This window comes from Cyprinus carpio, chromosome B1, assembly GCF_018340385.1.
Source record: "Cyprinus carpio isolate SPL01 chromosome B1, ASM1834038v1, whole genome shotgun sequence".
Classification (NCBI taxonomy): Eukaryota; Metazoa; Chordata; class Actinopteri; order Cypriniformes; family Cyprinidae; genus Cyprinus; species Cyprinus carpio.
Window position 1 is genome coordinate 37,523,987 of NC_056597.1, and position 13,592 is coordinate 37,537,578.

At 37.7% G+C, this 13,592-nt stretch overlaps 2 protein-coding genes across 2 annotated transcripts in view; both read left to right on the forward strand.

The window, feature by feature from the left end:
* The window catches only part of LOC122135992 (lipopolysaccharide-induced tumor necrosis factor-alpha factor homolog), a 613,569-nt gene that overhangs the window by 131,472 nt on the left and 468,505 nt on the right, over positions 1-13,592 (forward strand). The window lies entirely within an intron of this gene.
* LOC109105037 (NACHT, LRR and PYD domains-containing protein 3-like) overlaps positions 1-13,592 on the forward strand; it is a 106,727-nt gene that overhangs the window by 44,482 nt on the left and 48,653 nt on the right. Inside the window, exons 4-6 of the mRNA XM_042717355.1 lie at positions 2,425-2,520; positions 2,814-2,906; positions 3,521-3,607. Coding sequence (XP_042573289.1) covers positions 2,425-2,520; positions 2,814-2,906; positions 3,521-3,607 — 276 coding nt within the window. The remainder of the gene's footprint in view (positions 1-2,424; positions 2,521-2,813; positions 2,907-3,520; positions 3,608-13,592) is intronic.

Consider the following 13,592-nt stretch of genomic DNA (forward strand, 5'->3'; position numbering starts at 1 on the left):
TGTACAGTTCTCTCTCTCCACCTTCAATACCATGACTTAGGTGCCCTTGAGCAAGGCATCGAACCCCCAACTGCTCCCTGGGCGCCGCAGCATAAAATGGCTGCCCACTGCTCCGGGTGTGTGTTCACAGTGTGTGTGTGTGTTCACTGCTCTGTGTGTGTGCACTTTGGATGGGTTAAATGCAGAGCATGAATTCTGAGTGTGGGTCACCATACTTGGCTGAATGTCACGTCACTTTCACTTTCACTTTCACTTTCACTTTCACTTTCACTAATGGTTCTTATAAGAAGGATGAGAAGATGTAGCGCCCAATGGGTTTAATAAATAGAATTTTAAGATCACATAATGAAGTATATAAAATAACTGTATTCTTGTATAATACGTTTTTGGACAAAAGGTTTCCCAAAGGTTTTTATTTATTTATTTTTATTTTTATTTATTTTTTATGGTATGTTAACGTTATCACCAATATACGTCATGCTCCACACTCCAGTCCAATAGATGGCGGAAATGCACCTTTTAAATGGGTTTGCCAACCGCCATTAAAAAAGAGAAGAAGAAGCATTTTTGTTGTTTCAGTTTCTGGTGTTTTTACATACACATATGTCCATCTCTTAAAGAAGTTCGACGCACAAATGTGCAAGAAAGTAGATCAGCTGTGGGCCATTGACGGGTTTCTTTTTGTCAGCTCTAACGCGCTGTTTAAACTGTCCTCATAAAACCGGAAAAACGAACTTTTTTGCGAAGCCACCGCTCCTCCCCTTTGGGTGCATGAAAGTGAAAGTATAATCTATCGGTTTATAATGAAATTTTATGAAAACAGAAACATCTTTACACAGTTTTAATGGAACCAGATGGTAATCCGCTTTATGAGAAACTATCCTCAGATATGTTTCCACACAGGTGAGCGTGTTACAAACACATCGACGAAGCGACGTAACGTTATTTCCTAGAAAAGATACAGGCCTAGACAGGCGTTGATGTTATTCTGTGATTAGTTCGATTTGCTCTCGGATATTTACGTTTTTACAGAGGTTTCGAAAGAAGTTGGTTTCTCTTACAGATTAACAGCACGTTTTATGGCGTAAACTGTTTTTGGCTCCGAGTACAGGAGTAACGTTAGTGTGGTGCAGTGAGACGATGATGTTTACTGGATAAGTTTATGATTTCACATGAAACCTTAAAACTTGCCACTAGGGCTGCAGCTATCAATTATTTTTGTAATCGATTAATCTAGCACTTAATCGATCGATTAATCTGATAATTTTTTGTGTGTGTTTTTAAACAACCATAACAAATAATGCATAACAAAAATGATGTGGCTGTAAAATGATCAAACATTTGGCTTTTATTTCCAAAAAAAACAAACAAACAAAAAAAAAAAAAAAAAACAGAGGTATTGATTCCAACTCCAACATAAGGCTCCAAAACTAAGCCTATGACTGAGCTGGGCGAAAAAGCTGTCCATACTCCGTTGTGAAGTTCTGAGAGGGAGAAAAAGAGGAAAAACAATTTAATTTATTAATATGCACAACAGGTTTCATGCAGTAATCTAGCCCTGACATCAAAGTCAATATCTGTTTTATGTAGATTTCTACACCTGCAGCATTTACCGTTAGGCTGCTAACAAATAATAGTTTCTGGGGTGAGCCTATTTGCTATGGTAACCTAGCAACCTGTGTGTTTGTTTGTGTGTGTTTGCGTGTCTTGCATCACTTGCATTGCGGTGCATTTTAGGTGAAGCATCCGTTCGAAAAATTGCGTCACAACATCACGTCCCGGTGAATACAGTGAATGCATGCTGAAATTATTGTTGCGTGGCTACATAAAAGTTTAAGCATATGTGATGCATTGCCGCGATTGGTTTGACTGGCGTGTGAGAGAGGATGCATGCGTGTGTGTATGTGTGTGAAGGGGTTCTTTTTTTAGGCCATACTCTCTTGCAATTGAACGTGAATACGTTTACTGCTTAAAAACATCAAGGCTAAACATCATATCTAGTCAAACCGCATCACGACATCGCTATAAATAGAGTATGGGATTCAAATCAGCGAACATCAATGCATAGGCTTAGGCTACGTTACCTTGTTTCAGCGACGCTTGGTAAAACAGCATGGAGTGGATGTTTTCGGTTCAGATGCTGGTCCGAAGTTGATGAAAAACAAACCTTACTGGCAAAAATATTAAAGAATATTAATCAGAAACACATTTAAATCACATGTGAGAGTTTCTGAAGGGACTGAGCCAATAAAAATGGCAAACACTCTTTGAGTTTTTAAAATGGGAATATATATATATACACACACACACACACACACATATTAATGAAATATTATAGTCACCTGAATCAATTAATTACAAAAAGTCATTAATAAAAGAGTATGTGAATTAAATGCATTTGTTGTGTTTACATTCAATGCACAGACCAGATCCTCCAGAACTCAGCTGTGTGTCCATGAGGAGTGACCGGTCAATAGATCATCCACCTAAGCTTAGTGGATACTCTGATCTTGGGTTAAGGTAAACACTGTATTAAACAGTTTGTCCTGTTACATCTGTGTTGAAACAAAGAAAGAATTGTTCAGTGCCTGTATGTAGTGCATTTCAGGAGATATTAGTTGCAAGATCCTAATTAACAGCTCTGATATGTGGATGTGCACTTGCTGTAAGGTCTCCAATAGCATATTAATACATATTACATAAAATACATATTAACGGAATAATATAGTCATCTGAATCAGTTCATTACAAAAGTCATTAATAAAAGAGTATGTGAATTAAATGCATTTGTTGTGTTCACATTCACTGCACAGACCAGATCCTCCAGAACTCAGCTGTGTGTCCATGAAGAGTGACCGGTCAATAGATCATCCACCTAAGCTTAGTGGACACTCTCGAAAGTCTAGGTAAACGATGTACCAAAAACCATTTGTCTTAATCTTGTTGAAATGTTGAAATTACTTTTTTTCTGTGCCTTTATTCAATGTATTAAATATATTAAAATACAATAATTAATAACCCTGATAAATGGTTGTGTACTCTATAACAGCTGTACTTACTATCATGTATTCAACAATAGATCACATATTAATGGAATAATTCAGTCACCTGAATGAGTTAATTAGAAATGTTGCTGTGCAGGGAAGATGAAGGGTGAGTAGAGACAGGGATCTTTGCAGTATTTATTTTAATAAATGAGATGACCCAACAGGCAAGGAAGCACAGAAATGCAGCATAAATTACTTTGCATTTACACAAAGACAAACAACGATCTGATTAAACTGAGGAGTATAAATACACAGGGTCACATTCAATTAAACAAGACACCGGTGAAGAACCAAATCAGTACCTACGGAAATAAGTGAGAACACACTAGAACCCATGGAAACAGGAAATAAACACCGCAGGAACTAAGATGCACTGGAAACTGAAAAACTTCTAAATTAAGGTCTCAGACCAGAAAGATCAAACATAGCTGTAACTTGTGGATAACGTTGTTGTGTTCATCTTCAATGCACAGACCAGAGCCCAGCTGTGTGTCCATGAAGAGTGACCGGTCAATGGATCATCCACCTAAGCTTAATGGACACACTGATCTTGGGTTAAGGTAATTACTGAACTAAAGTGTTTATCTTATTACATCTGTTTGTTCAAATTTAATACTATAATGGGTTTTTGATGCCTGTATGCAGTGCATTTCAGAATGAATGTCTTAAAGTATACCATCTACAAAAAATCAGATGAACCCTGAATATGAATGCAACACGTTTAATAACACGTTAAGCCTTTTCCTCACATAGAAAACCATCATAAGGCTTAACGTGTTATTAAACAAGTTGCATTCATATTCAGGGCTCATCTGATTTTTTGTATATAGTATACTTTATTAGTATGATGTTTAGTGATTTTGGTCTGTTAATATCACTGTATAAGTACATTAAGCATTTTTTACGTTAAGCGTTTTAGAATGTCCCATTCATGACTCGTTCAGCAAGCCATGCGGCGCAAACAGCGGTCCACTGACATACTTTTGCTCATGATGATTTTTTTTTTTTTTTTTTTTTGCGTAGATACTGAAACACGTGTAAAACCAAAGCCTATTTTACCTCATGAATAAGAGTTTAGCTTCAAATGGGCAACATGTTTGGATTTGTCCCGAAGGAGAGAGATAAGCCCGACCTTACATTAGGCCTTTGTATCGCTTTAAATTATTTCTAATTATTATTTTTGTTTAGTTTATAAGCATATATTATTATATACTGCAATTATATTTATCCATTAGAATTATACATTTGTAATTCTAGTTCTGTTCTGATAAATTTGTTGAATTTAAAGGATTTGTTGTAAAGTGCAGGGAACTAAAAATATCCTGTTGGTACATTAGCCTATAGCATTATTAGGCCTGTCGTTATTATTTCTGAATGTAATAAAATACAACTCTCACAAATTTAATTTATTTTTAGCGTGTTTAAAAAAAATGCAGCAAACAAAAATAGGCAATTAATCGGTTAAAATGTGCTATTGTGGGTTAACAAATTTACATTATATACTTAGGAACAGAGTATGGGTCTAATCTAGACTATGTTGTTAACTATTTACAAGTTTCGTGTAGCTATAATTTTATCCAGCTTTATTTTTCCATTGCATCTGAAAATGACTTTGTGCATGAGCATTCACTCCGCGCGCTCAAGCTGCCTCCCGCGATGCTCAGCTGTGGACGATTTCAGAATGTTTGATATAAAGGTTGCTGTCACATATTATATACAGGAATTGTTCATTAAAAAAAAAAAAAGTCAAAATATATTGTTAGTTTTATGCTAACATGCAATCAAGGTCTTCGGATACTATATAAGATACAAGTTCATTTAGACAACTTAACATGCACTGTGACATTTTACCGTATAAACTCCTTGAGATTTTAAAGTCAGTTTAATAGTATTGAAATTCAAGTTGAATATGGTATTTTAAATTTATTTTTTATTTTTATTTAATTATTATTATTTTATTTTTTAGTTTTAATTGCTTCAATTATTTCTATTAATTAATAATATGTTATCATGACTTTTTCATCATGTAATTTTTACGAACTGTATTCGTTTTCCATTTCGGAAACCAAGCACACACTTTTTTTTATTTTTTAAATCTATTAATCGCTCACATAGCTCTAACAAGGTTTTATTTTATTTTATTTTTATTTATTTATTTTTTTAAGGAACGTGCCACTGTCAGGGGAGTCACATCATCATTAGAGTTGCAAATTAACTTCTGAAATGGAAAATAAGGGCTAATAGAGGTTATTTTTTTATTCTTTATTTATAATGTTTATTCTTGAAGAAAATAAGTATTTACTCTTTAAGAAAAAAAGGGACGATCCAAATATTTGTAATGTACAATAATATAGGCCTATGTCTGTCCATTGGATTTTAAAGCATAACAACTGAAGGTCTATGAAACATTTCTATGATGCTTTTTTTTAAACAATGGCACTTAAAGTTTTCAACTAAAATATTATTTCAACCATATAGTCTGTGAATAAATAAAGTGCATACTTTTCAATGATGGAAAAGTGAGATAGTGTGGGTTTATTTTGCTTTTTTTGTTTTTTTTTTTTCTTTATTATGATGTGCTAATTTTTTAATAGCCTACAGTGTTTTTTTTTTTTTATCTCTATTTAACAGCATTAGCTCAATGAAATATGTCTTTCTTCAGGTAGACTGAATATTTTCCCGCCTTGCTAAATGTTGGGCTCATGATCAATGAATTGTATTCGGCTCAAACTGATTTTATAATGTCCAAATGTGGACGGTGAAGCTGGGTCAGTTAGAGCTCGCGCTCGCTGTGAAGCGGGCGCAGCTGACGGAGGACTCCGCTTGGTCTTAAAGCCTTCCTCAGAAGTCTACGTTCACAAACGTCTACAATTTTCTTAAAAATAATGATTAATTATCAATTGAGAATTTGTTATTATTTTGGTCTAGTGATAATAATAATATGGGCTGCGGGAAAATAATGAATAAAAAGATTAGGGCTGCTGTGAGTGCAGGCATGTTTCAACCCAGTAACATGAGAACACACCGTTCCTCACAGCCAAAAATCAGACCGAATTCAGTTCAACTGGAGTGGGTTGGGGTTTGGAGTAGTTCTGTATAGCTTGTAGGGGTCGAGATAAAGGTGTGAATCTCTTGGTCTTTCATATGGACAGAGTGTCTTATGAGGGTTTCAAACTTGCAGAACAGGTTTTTAGGACATATAGCTGTCACGGAACGCTCGACAACGCCTCCTCCTGGTTTCACGAGATCCCTCTCTCCTGCGTATTAGGACTGCCTTTCCCATTATCCACCTCTGCTCATTATCTCCTGACCTTATCTCATAATCTCCTTATCATTGCATGATTATCACCTGTGTACCCTCAGCTCCCCTTTATCTGGACTGCTCTGCTGATCGTTCATTTGTGAAGTCTTGATTTACCCAATCTCTGCCTCTAGCTTGTTTCTCGTGTTTGCTCTTGTGATTTTGACTTGGACTCTGATCTCGTTTTTGAACCTAAGCTGCCAGCCCTTGACCAATGCCTGTTTGAGTTACGATTCTTGGATTGCACTTACCTGTGTGCTGTTTTGAGTAATTTATACTGGCCTTGCCTAGTGTCCTTGAGTTCTATGACTGTCTATCTCTGCTGGCTTGCCTGTGTTAATAAAATACTGCAGATGGATCCGACCGCCTCAGCCTCTTCGTCACAATAGCCTAGGTTTTAAAACAACTTTAAAGAAAGGTTTGATCCACTTCAAATGTTGACTACTGTATAGATAATATAATAAAGTTTATTAGGTATTATAACTCAATTTCAGAGGAAGTTGCCTTAACTAAAAAAAAAACTGTTGCATTAGGGCTGGGCGATGGCCTAAAAAAAATCCCCGATTTTTTTTTCACAAAAAATCCAATTAACAATTTAAATCGATTTTTTTGCCTCCCTACTTAAAATTAATATTCAAATGACAAATAAATTGTCCAAAACAAGTTTTAATATAATTCTTTATCATTTACTAGTCAAATTTATAACTGAGACAAGATGATTAAAAAAGCAGTAGCCTAGCTAATGTTATTACCTTAATGCTGGAAAGACCTTTATTTTATTTATTAATTTATTTTTTTAATACTAGTCCATCGGCGTTAAGAGCTGTTCAGATTAAAACTAGCAACTCCGCAGTGAGTCAGTGTCATGGATGTAGGACAGAGCAAGTGCAAATATATTTTCTAGTCTATATTTTCATCTCATTATGCCGCTGGTTTAGGTTATGTATTTATTTTTATTTCTTATATCAATTATTTGTAAATATAGCAAACACTGTCTAATCGTGTCTACACCGGGCGGTCTTGTTCATCTCTCTCACTCGGCAGCAGAGTATGTGGGAGTGGAGCAGCAACAGTTTCCCTCCGCGCTCCGAGCATTTAATAATCACTCCGCTCTGCGTTCACTGATACCAGAAACACTGCTCCGCCTTCACTCCGTGGATAAAGTTGAAATGTTATGTTCATAACGTAGCCTATAAAAATAAAACTAAAAATAAATAAATAAATAAAATAAAAGGAGAGTTTCAAAGGGGATTAGGCTATTGTGTGCAAACTTTTTTTCCTGGAACATTGCCGGAAGATTGCCGGGTCGACTTCTGTGTGAAAGCAAACACGTCCCGGGATTGATTCCGGGATTGATCCCGGGTCGGGGACCTAGTAACATTGCCGGGGTCCCGTCCCCGGAACAAGCGCTGTGTGAAACAAAAGCCAGAACTAATGCCGTGTCGTAGTGATGACGCGCGTTACCGCGCGACTCTTTTAGCGTGTTTTGAAGGCAGATCAACGTTCGCGACAAAAAAATATGTGCAAACTGTAACGAAGCAGAGATCAGTTAGTTTCTTACTTTCCGCGCTGAAGCTGAGATCGTTCACCAGCTTCAGTGAAAGATAACGTGCCTAGTGTTTTCGACTCCTTATCACGTGTATTCACGGGACCTTTACGGGTTGTGTGTGAATGCAGGCACATATTCCGGGTAATCACTGGCAGTGTGAAAGTGCAAAATCTAGCGACCCGGGTACAAATGCCGGGACACATTACCCGTGTATTTGCCGGAATCACAGTGTGATAGGGGCTTATGTGGGCTGTTGGCATGAATTGTACTTGTGATGGAGTGGTGCTGGAGCGAGTGAAAACCATGACGCTCCGACATTTAAAAAATCCTCTCCTCGCTCCAGTCAGAATAACACCGCTCCGCTCATACTCTGCTCGGCAGCGTGTCTCAAACGTGCAATTTTATTTCAATTTTCGTTTTTGTGTTTCAGAGGAAAAATCATTGTTAAGGCATCTCTCCATTACAGACTGTTCTGAAAGAAGAATTTATGCAAACGTGTATAAAATGCTTTAAAAACTTTAACAGAGATGTCTAGAGGGTATTTAATAGATCTGCCTCCCACGTAAGATTTTTCTAGTTACTAGTCGTTCATTTGTCATTATTCAACTAATCGCAGGTTTATATTAAATGTACAACTATAATCCATAATGAGCCTTAATATATTCTGTGCTCAAGCACATGCATTAAGTTTGCCACAAAGCACAGGCAGAAGTAGCCAAATAATTGTGAAAAAGGAGACATTTTAATTATTTATTAATAAACAAATGTTTTCTTGTTGGCTGCCAGATGAAATTCACAGTGCTGGCTCTCTCCACATGGACGTGCCTTTAAAGAGAAATACAACCTTCACAGATTACATAATGCTTTCGTTTTGAATTGATTCATTTAAAAGACATTTCAAGCTTTCTGTAGATATGTTTCTCATGTATGTGAGACGCCACAATTTTATTTCATTATCAGGAAAAAAAATCACTTGACCAAGAGTCCCTCCCTGTCCTGCATGCGTAATAAATTTTCGCACAAACACTTGAATATGAATAATAATTCACATTTTGCATATGCATTACAAAGCAATTTTTTTTTTTACATGCAATTATATTAAATAAAACCAAACAAGATTTGTAATGAAGATAAAATATGTAGACATATTTTACGAGCATGCAGCATCATGCGCGCCAAGCAAATCTTGCACTGATATTTTAAGGAAACCTGTGTTTAAATGCTGCTACAATTTATTTATTTATTTATTTATTTATTTATTTTACTTAAATTACATGAAAGCAAGTAAAGAAGACTGAAGTTGTCAATTAATGAAGCTCTTATTTACATCGTGTGTATTTCGTTGATTATAATGCAAGTGGTGGCCATTGTAAGTCCGCAAGACCGAAAGTGCACCGGAAGTGTTCCATTTGGGACAGGGCTGTACTTTCTATAGAGCTAGAAAAGACATAGTCCTAGACAGGCGTTGTTTAACTATGTTATTCTGTGAATAGTTTGATTTCCTTTCGGATATTTAGCTTCTGACATCATATTTACAGAGGTTTCGAAAGAAGTTGGTTTTCTCTTACAGATTACCAGCACATTTTATGGCGTAAACTGTTCTTGGCTCCAAGTACAGGAGTAGTTTGTTGCAGTGTGATGATGATGTTTACTGGATGTTTGATTTCACATTAAACCTTAAAATTGTGCCACGTAGTAGAATTGGTACAAATTACACCAACTCTGGAAAAATAGTACAAATAGCTTTTATTTTTATTTTTTGGAAGTTGATGAAAAACAAACCTTTCCAGCAAAAATATTAATGAATAGTAATCAGAAACACATTAATGCTGCCTTCACGTGCTATTGGAAATTTCCTATTTCCCACTCATGAAGTCGTGATTATGAGCTTGTCGTATTCAAGTGCTTTGTTGTCGGAAAGAAAAAATGTAGCATCCCATTGGTTGACTATCATAAACATTCACTGTGCTACACATGCAGTTTGCTGACAATTCTGGAATTCCGATAGCACGTGAAGGCAGCATTAAATCGCATGTGAGAGTGACTGAAGGGGCTAAACCAATAAAAATGGATAACACTCTTGAGTATTTAAAATAAAAAAATTAAATATACATTAAAAGTCCCCATGAAATCAAAATTAAAGTTTTTTTTAATGTTAGTATTGTTGGAAACTCAGAAGCGAAGACCATGAGACTCTTAGGTAATCTTCAGCAGAATTCTTTATTGAGAACGCTCTGCGTGGCGCTGCAGTCATCAAAAGTCTCACCAAAGCAGTGATACTTTTTAAATTTTATACATTCAAGTGGGAGGGATACATACAGTAGAGGTGGAGACAATTTTAAACAAAGCATGCAAATTGAATACAGGGATCGGCTTGATGCTGGCCATTTTCCCATCTTTGATCTTATCAGTATAACCGTGTAATTTAAATACAGAGGTGCCTGACAGTATCACCCATACCTTCACATTTTCCTAGAAACAAAGGCACAGCTGTGCCTTGAGTTTAGCAGACAACTTTATCTTGGGACCTTGCCCTATAGTCAGGAAGTGCATGAAGACTAAAGGTTAATGTCAAGCAGCCCAGGTTTCTGAGACTTGATCATCTCAGAATGTCATAATCTTAACCTCAAAATGTAGAACCCAATGTACATACTATAATATTGGAAACTAGATTCAACATAGTACAAATTTGTAATCCCACAGTCCTCCCATTGAGAGTTCTAATAACTCTCACATAATACAAATTTAAACCTTCATAAGTAAATTCTATGGCCTATGTTTGTTAACATAAGCCCCATCTTGCAGTCATGTAACCTGAAAAGGTTACAGGCACATATAACTTATTCTGTGTCTTGTCCTAGATTTACTTGCGTGTAATATTTATTTTTAGAACCATAACTGTTGACACATATGACATGGATGGTAACATGTTGTACAAACTACATGATGACACAGAAAACCATGTAGCATAAGAGTGGAAGTCTTGAAGTCCATGGTGCCCGAATAGCTGTCAAGTCTGTTTTCTGTAGTCCATTTCCCACGTAGATTCACTCAGGTGACTCTTGGTCCTCATGAAGCTTGTTCATGGATGTCTGAGGTGATGCTTTACACCAGGGTGCCGCATATGAAGATGACATTTCATGCACACATACCTGCAACACAAGAAAACAAAGAAACAGCAGACCAGCAGTATTCATGCATAGACATTTTTAGACTTGATCGTATAGTGGTTTTAAGTCTGGTGATCGTATAGTGTTCTTTCTCAACCTAGTTTTAAGTAATTTGACACCTATGGACCAGTGAGGTGGGGATGAAACTACTGATAGGGGAAATCTATGGGGAAGTCTTCACCACAGGGTTGGCCCCCGAGGCCTGTTGAACTTCGGTTCTTCCCTGGGCTCCTCACTGGTCTTTGTGTCCTAGTCTGTCCCTGTAGTTGGTGTGCGAACTTTACTGTACAACAGTATCAATATTTTTGTCTTAAGGTTATCTATGAGGCACTGTGCTCCAAAACAGTGACAAAATTTAGATGTCAAATTTAGTGACATCACATTGAGAAGATATAAGCATTCAAAGATTGCAGTTCGTCACTTCCGACAAAACGGCTGAACGATTTTTTTGACGTCACATCGTACTTCATCTTCTCATCAAATATTCTGACCAATCAAATGCTCTCTAGAATCCAAAGCGCCCGCCCCCTACACTATAAATAGACACTGAAACGCCAGCTGAAATCGGCAATAGGGAACAATACAGACAGTGAAAGTGACATGACATACAGCCAAGTATGGTGACCCATACTCAGAATTCGTGTTCTGCATTTAACCCATCCAAAGTGCACACACACAGCAGTGAACACACACATGGAGCAGTGGGCAGCCATTTATGCTGCGGTGCCCACGGAGCAGTTGGGTCACTCAAGGGCACCTCAGTCGTGGTATTGATGGTGGGAGAGAGCAATGTACATTCACTCCCCCACTCCCCACAACCTTTGGATTACGAGTCCAACTCTCTAACCATTAGGCACACAGTCTGATCCGGACTTTAGCTCCAGTCCAGAGACGCGATCGCACAGAGCAGATCATATGCGCGAGGCGGCATATATTAATATCTTTTACAACTACACAGCCTCTAGATATATCCTGCCCTCTCTTCCTGCTTCAGTTGAAATTACGTCACCACATAGAATAATGCTGTGTGTTTCAAGGCACTCCAGGGGACCTTTAAAATACATATTAATGGAATAATATAGTCACCTGAATTAGGCAAAAGTCATTAATACATTTACATTTACATTTAATCATTTAGCAGACGCTTTTATCCAAAGCGACTTACAAATGAGAACAGTAGAAACAATCAGATCAACGAGAGAACAACAACAGTATACAAGTGCTGTGACAAGTCTCAGTTAGTCTAGTACAGAACACGTAGCCAGGGTTTTTTTTTTTTTTTTTTTTTTTTTTTTTTTTTTTTTTTGAATATGATAGACAAGAAAAAGAAAAGGTAAGTACTAGTATTAGTTGGTTAAGTGCAGGCAAAAAAGATGAGTCTTTAGATGTTTTTTAAAAATGAGTAAAGACTCAGCTGTTCGAATTGAGATCGGGAGGTCATTCCACCAGCTGGGCGCAGTCCAGGAAAAAGTCAGTGAGAGTGATTTTGAACCTCTTTGGGATGGCACCACAAGACGTCGTTCAACTTGCAGAGCGCAAACTTCTGGAGGGCGCATAAGACTGAACTAGTGAGTTTAGGTATGTTGGCGCCGTGCCAGTGGTCGTCTTGTAGGCAAGCATCAGTACCTTGAATTTGATGCGAGCGGCTACTGGTAGCCAGTGTAACCTGATGAGGAGAGGAGTCACATGAGCTGTTTTTTGGCTCATTGAAGACAACCTTCGCTGCTGCATTCTGGATCAGTTGTAGAGGCTTGATAGTACATGCAGGAAGGCCCGCCAGAAGAGCATTACAATAGTCCAGTCTGGAGAGAACAAGAGCTTGGACAAGAAGTTGGGTGGCTAGCTCTGACAGGAAGGGTCTAATCTTCCTAATGCTGTATAATGCAAATCTGCAGGACCGGGTCGTTGTAGCAATATGGTCTGTGAAGCTTAACTGATGATCCATCACAACTCCTAGGTTTCTGGCTGTCCTGGAGGAGTTATGGTTGACGAACCCAGCTGTATAGAGAAGTTGTGATGATAACGATGGGTTAGCTGGAACCACCAGCAGTTCAGTCTTAGTAAGGTTGAGCTGAAGGTGATGGTCATTCATCCAGCTAGAAATGTCACTCAGACAGGCTGAAATGCGAGCAACTACCGTCGGGTCATCTGGTTGGAATGAGAAGTAGAGTTGAGTGTCATCAGCATAGCAGTGATAGGAAAAGCCATGCTTCTGAATGATAGATCCTAATGACGTCATGTAGATGGAGAAGAGAAGCGGTTCCAAGTACTGAGCCTTGAGGAACCCCAGTAGCAAGTTGTTGTGGCTTAGAAACTTCACCCTCCAAGACACCCATGAAGGATGTATTCCAAGCACCGAGCCTTCAGGAACCCCAGTAGCAAATAGTTGTGGCTTATATTTCTGAGGGTGGACAGGAGAATCTGGTGATTAACAGTGTCAAAAGCAGCAGACAAGTCCAGCAAAATGAGAACTGAGGATTTTGAAGCTGCTCTTGCCAGTCGCAGGGCTTCAGCAACCGAGGAGC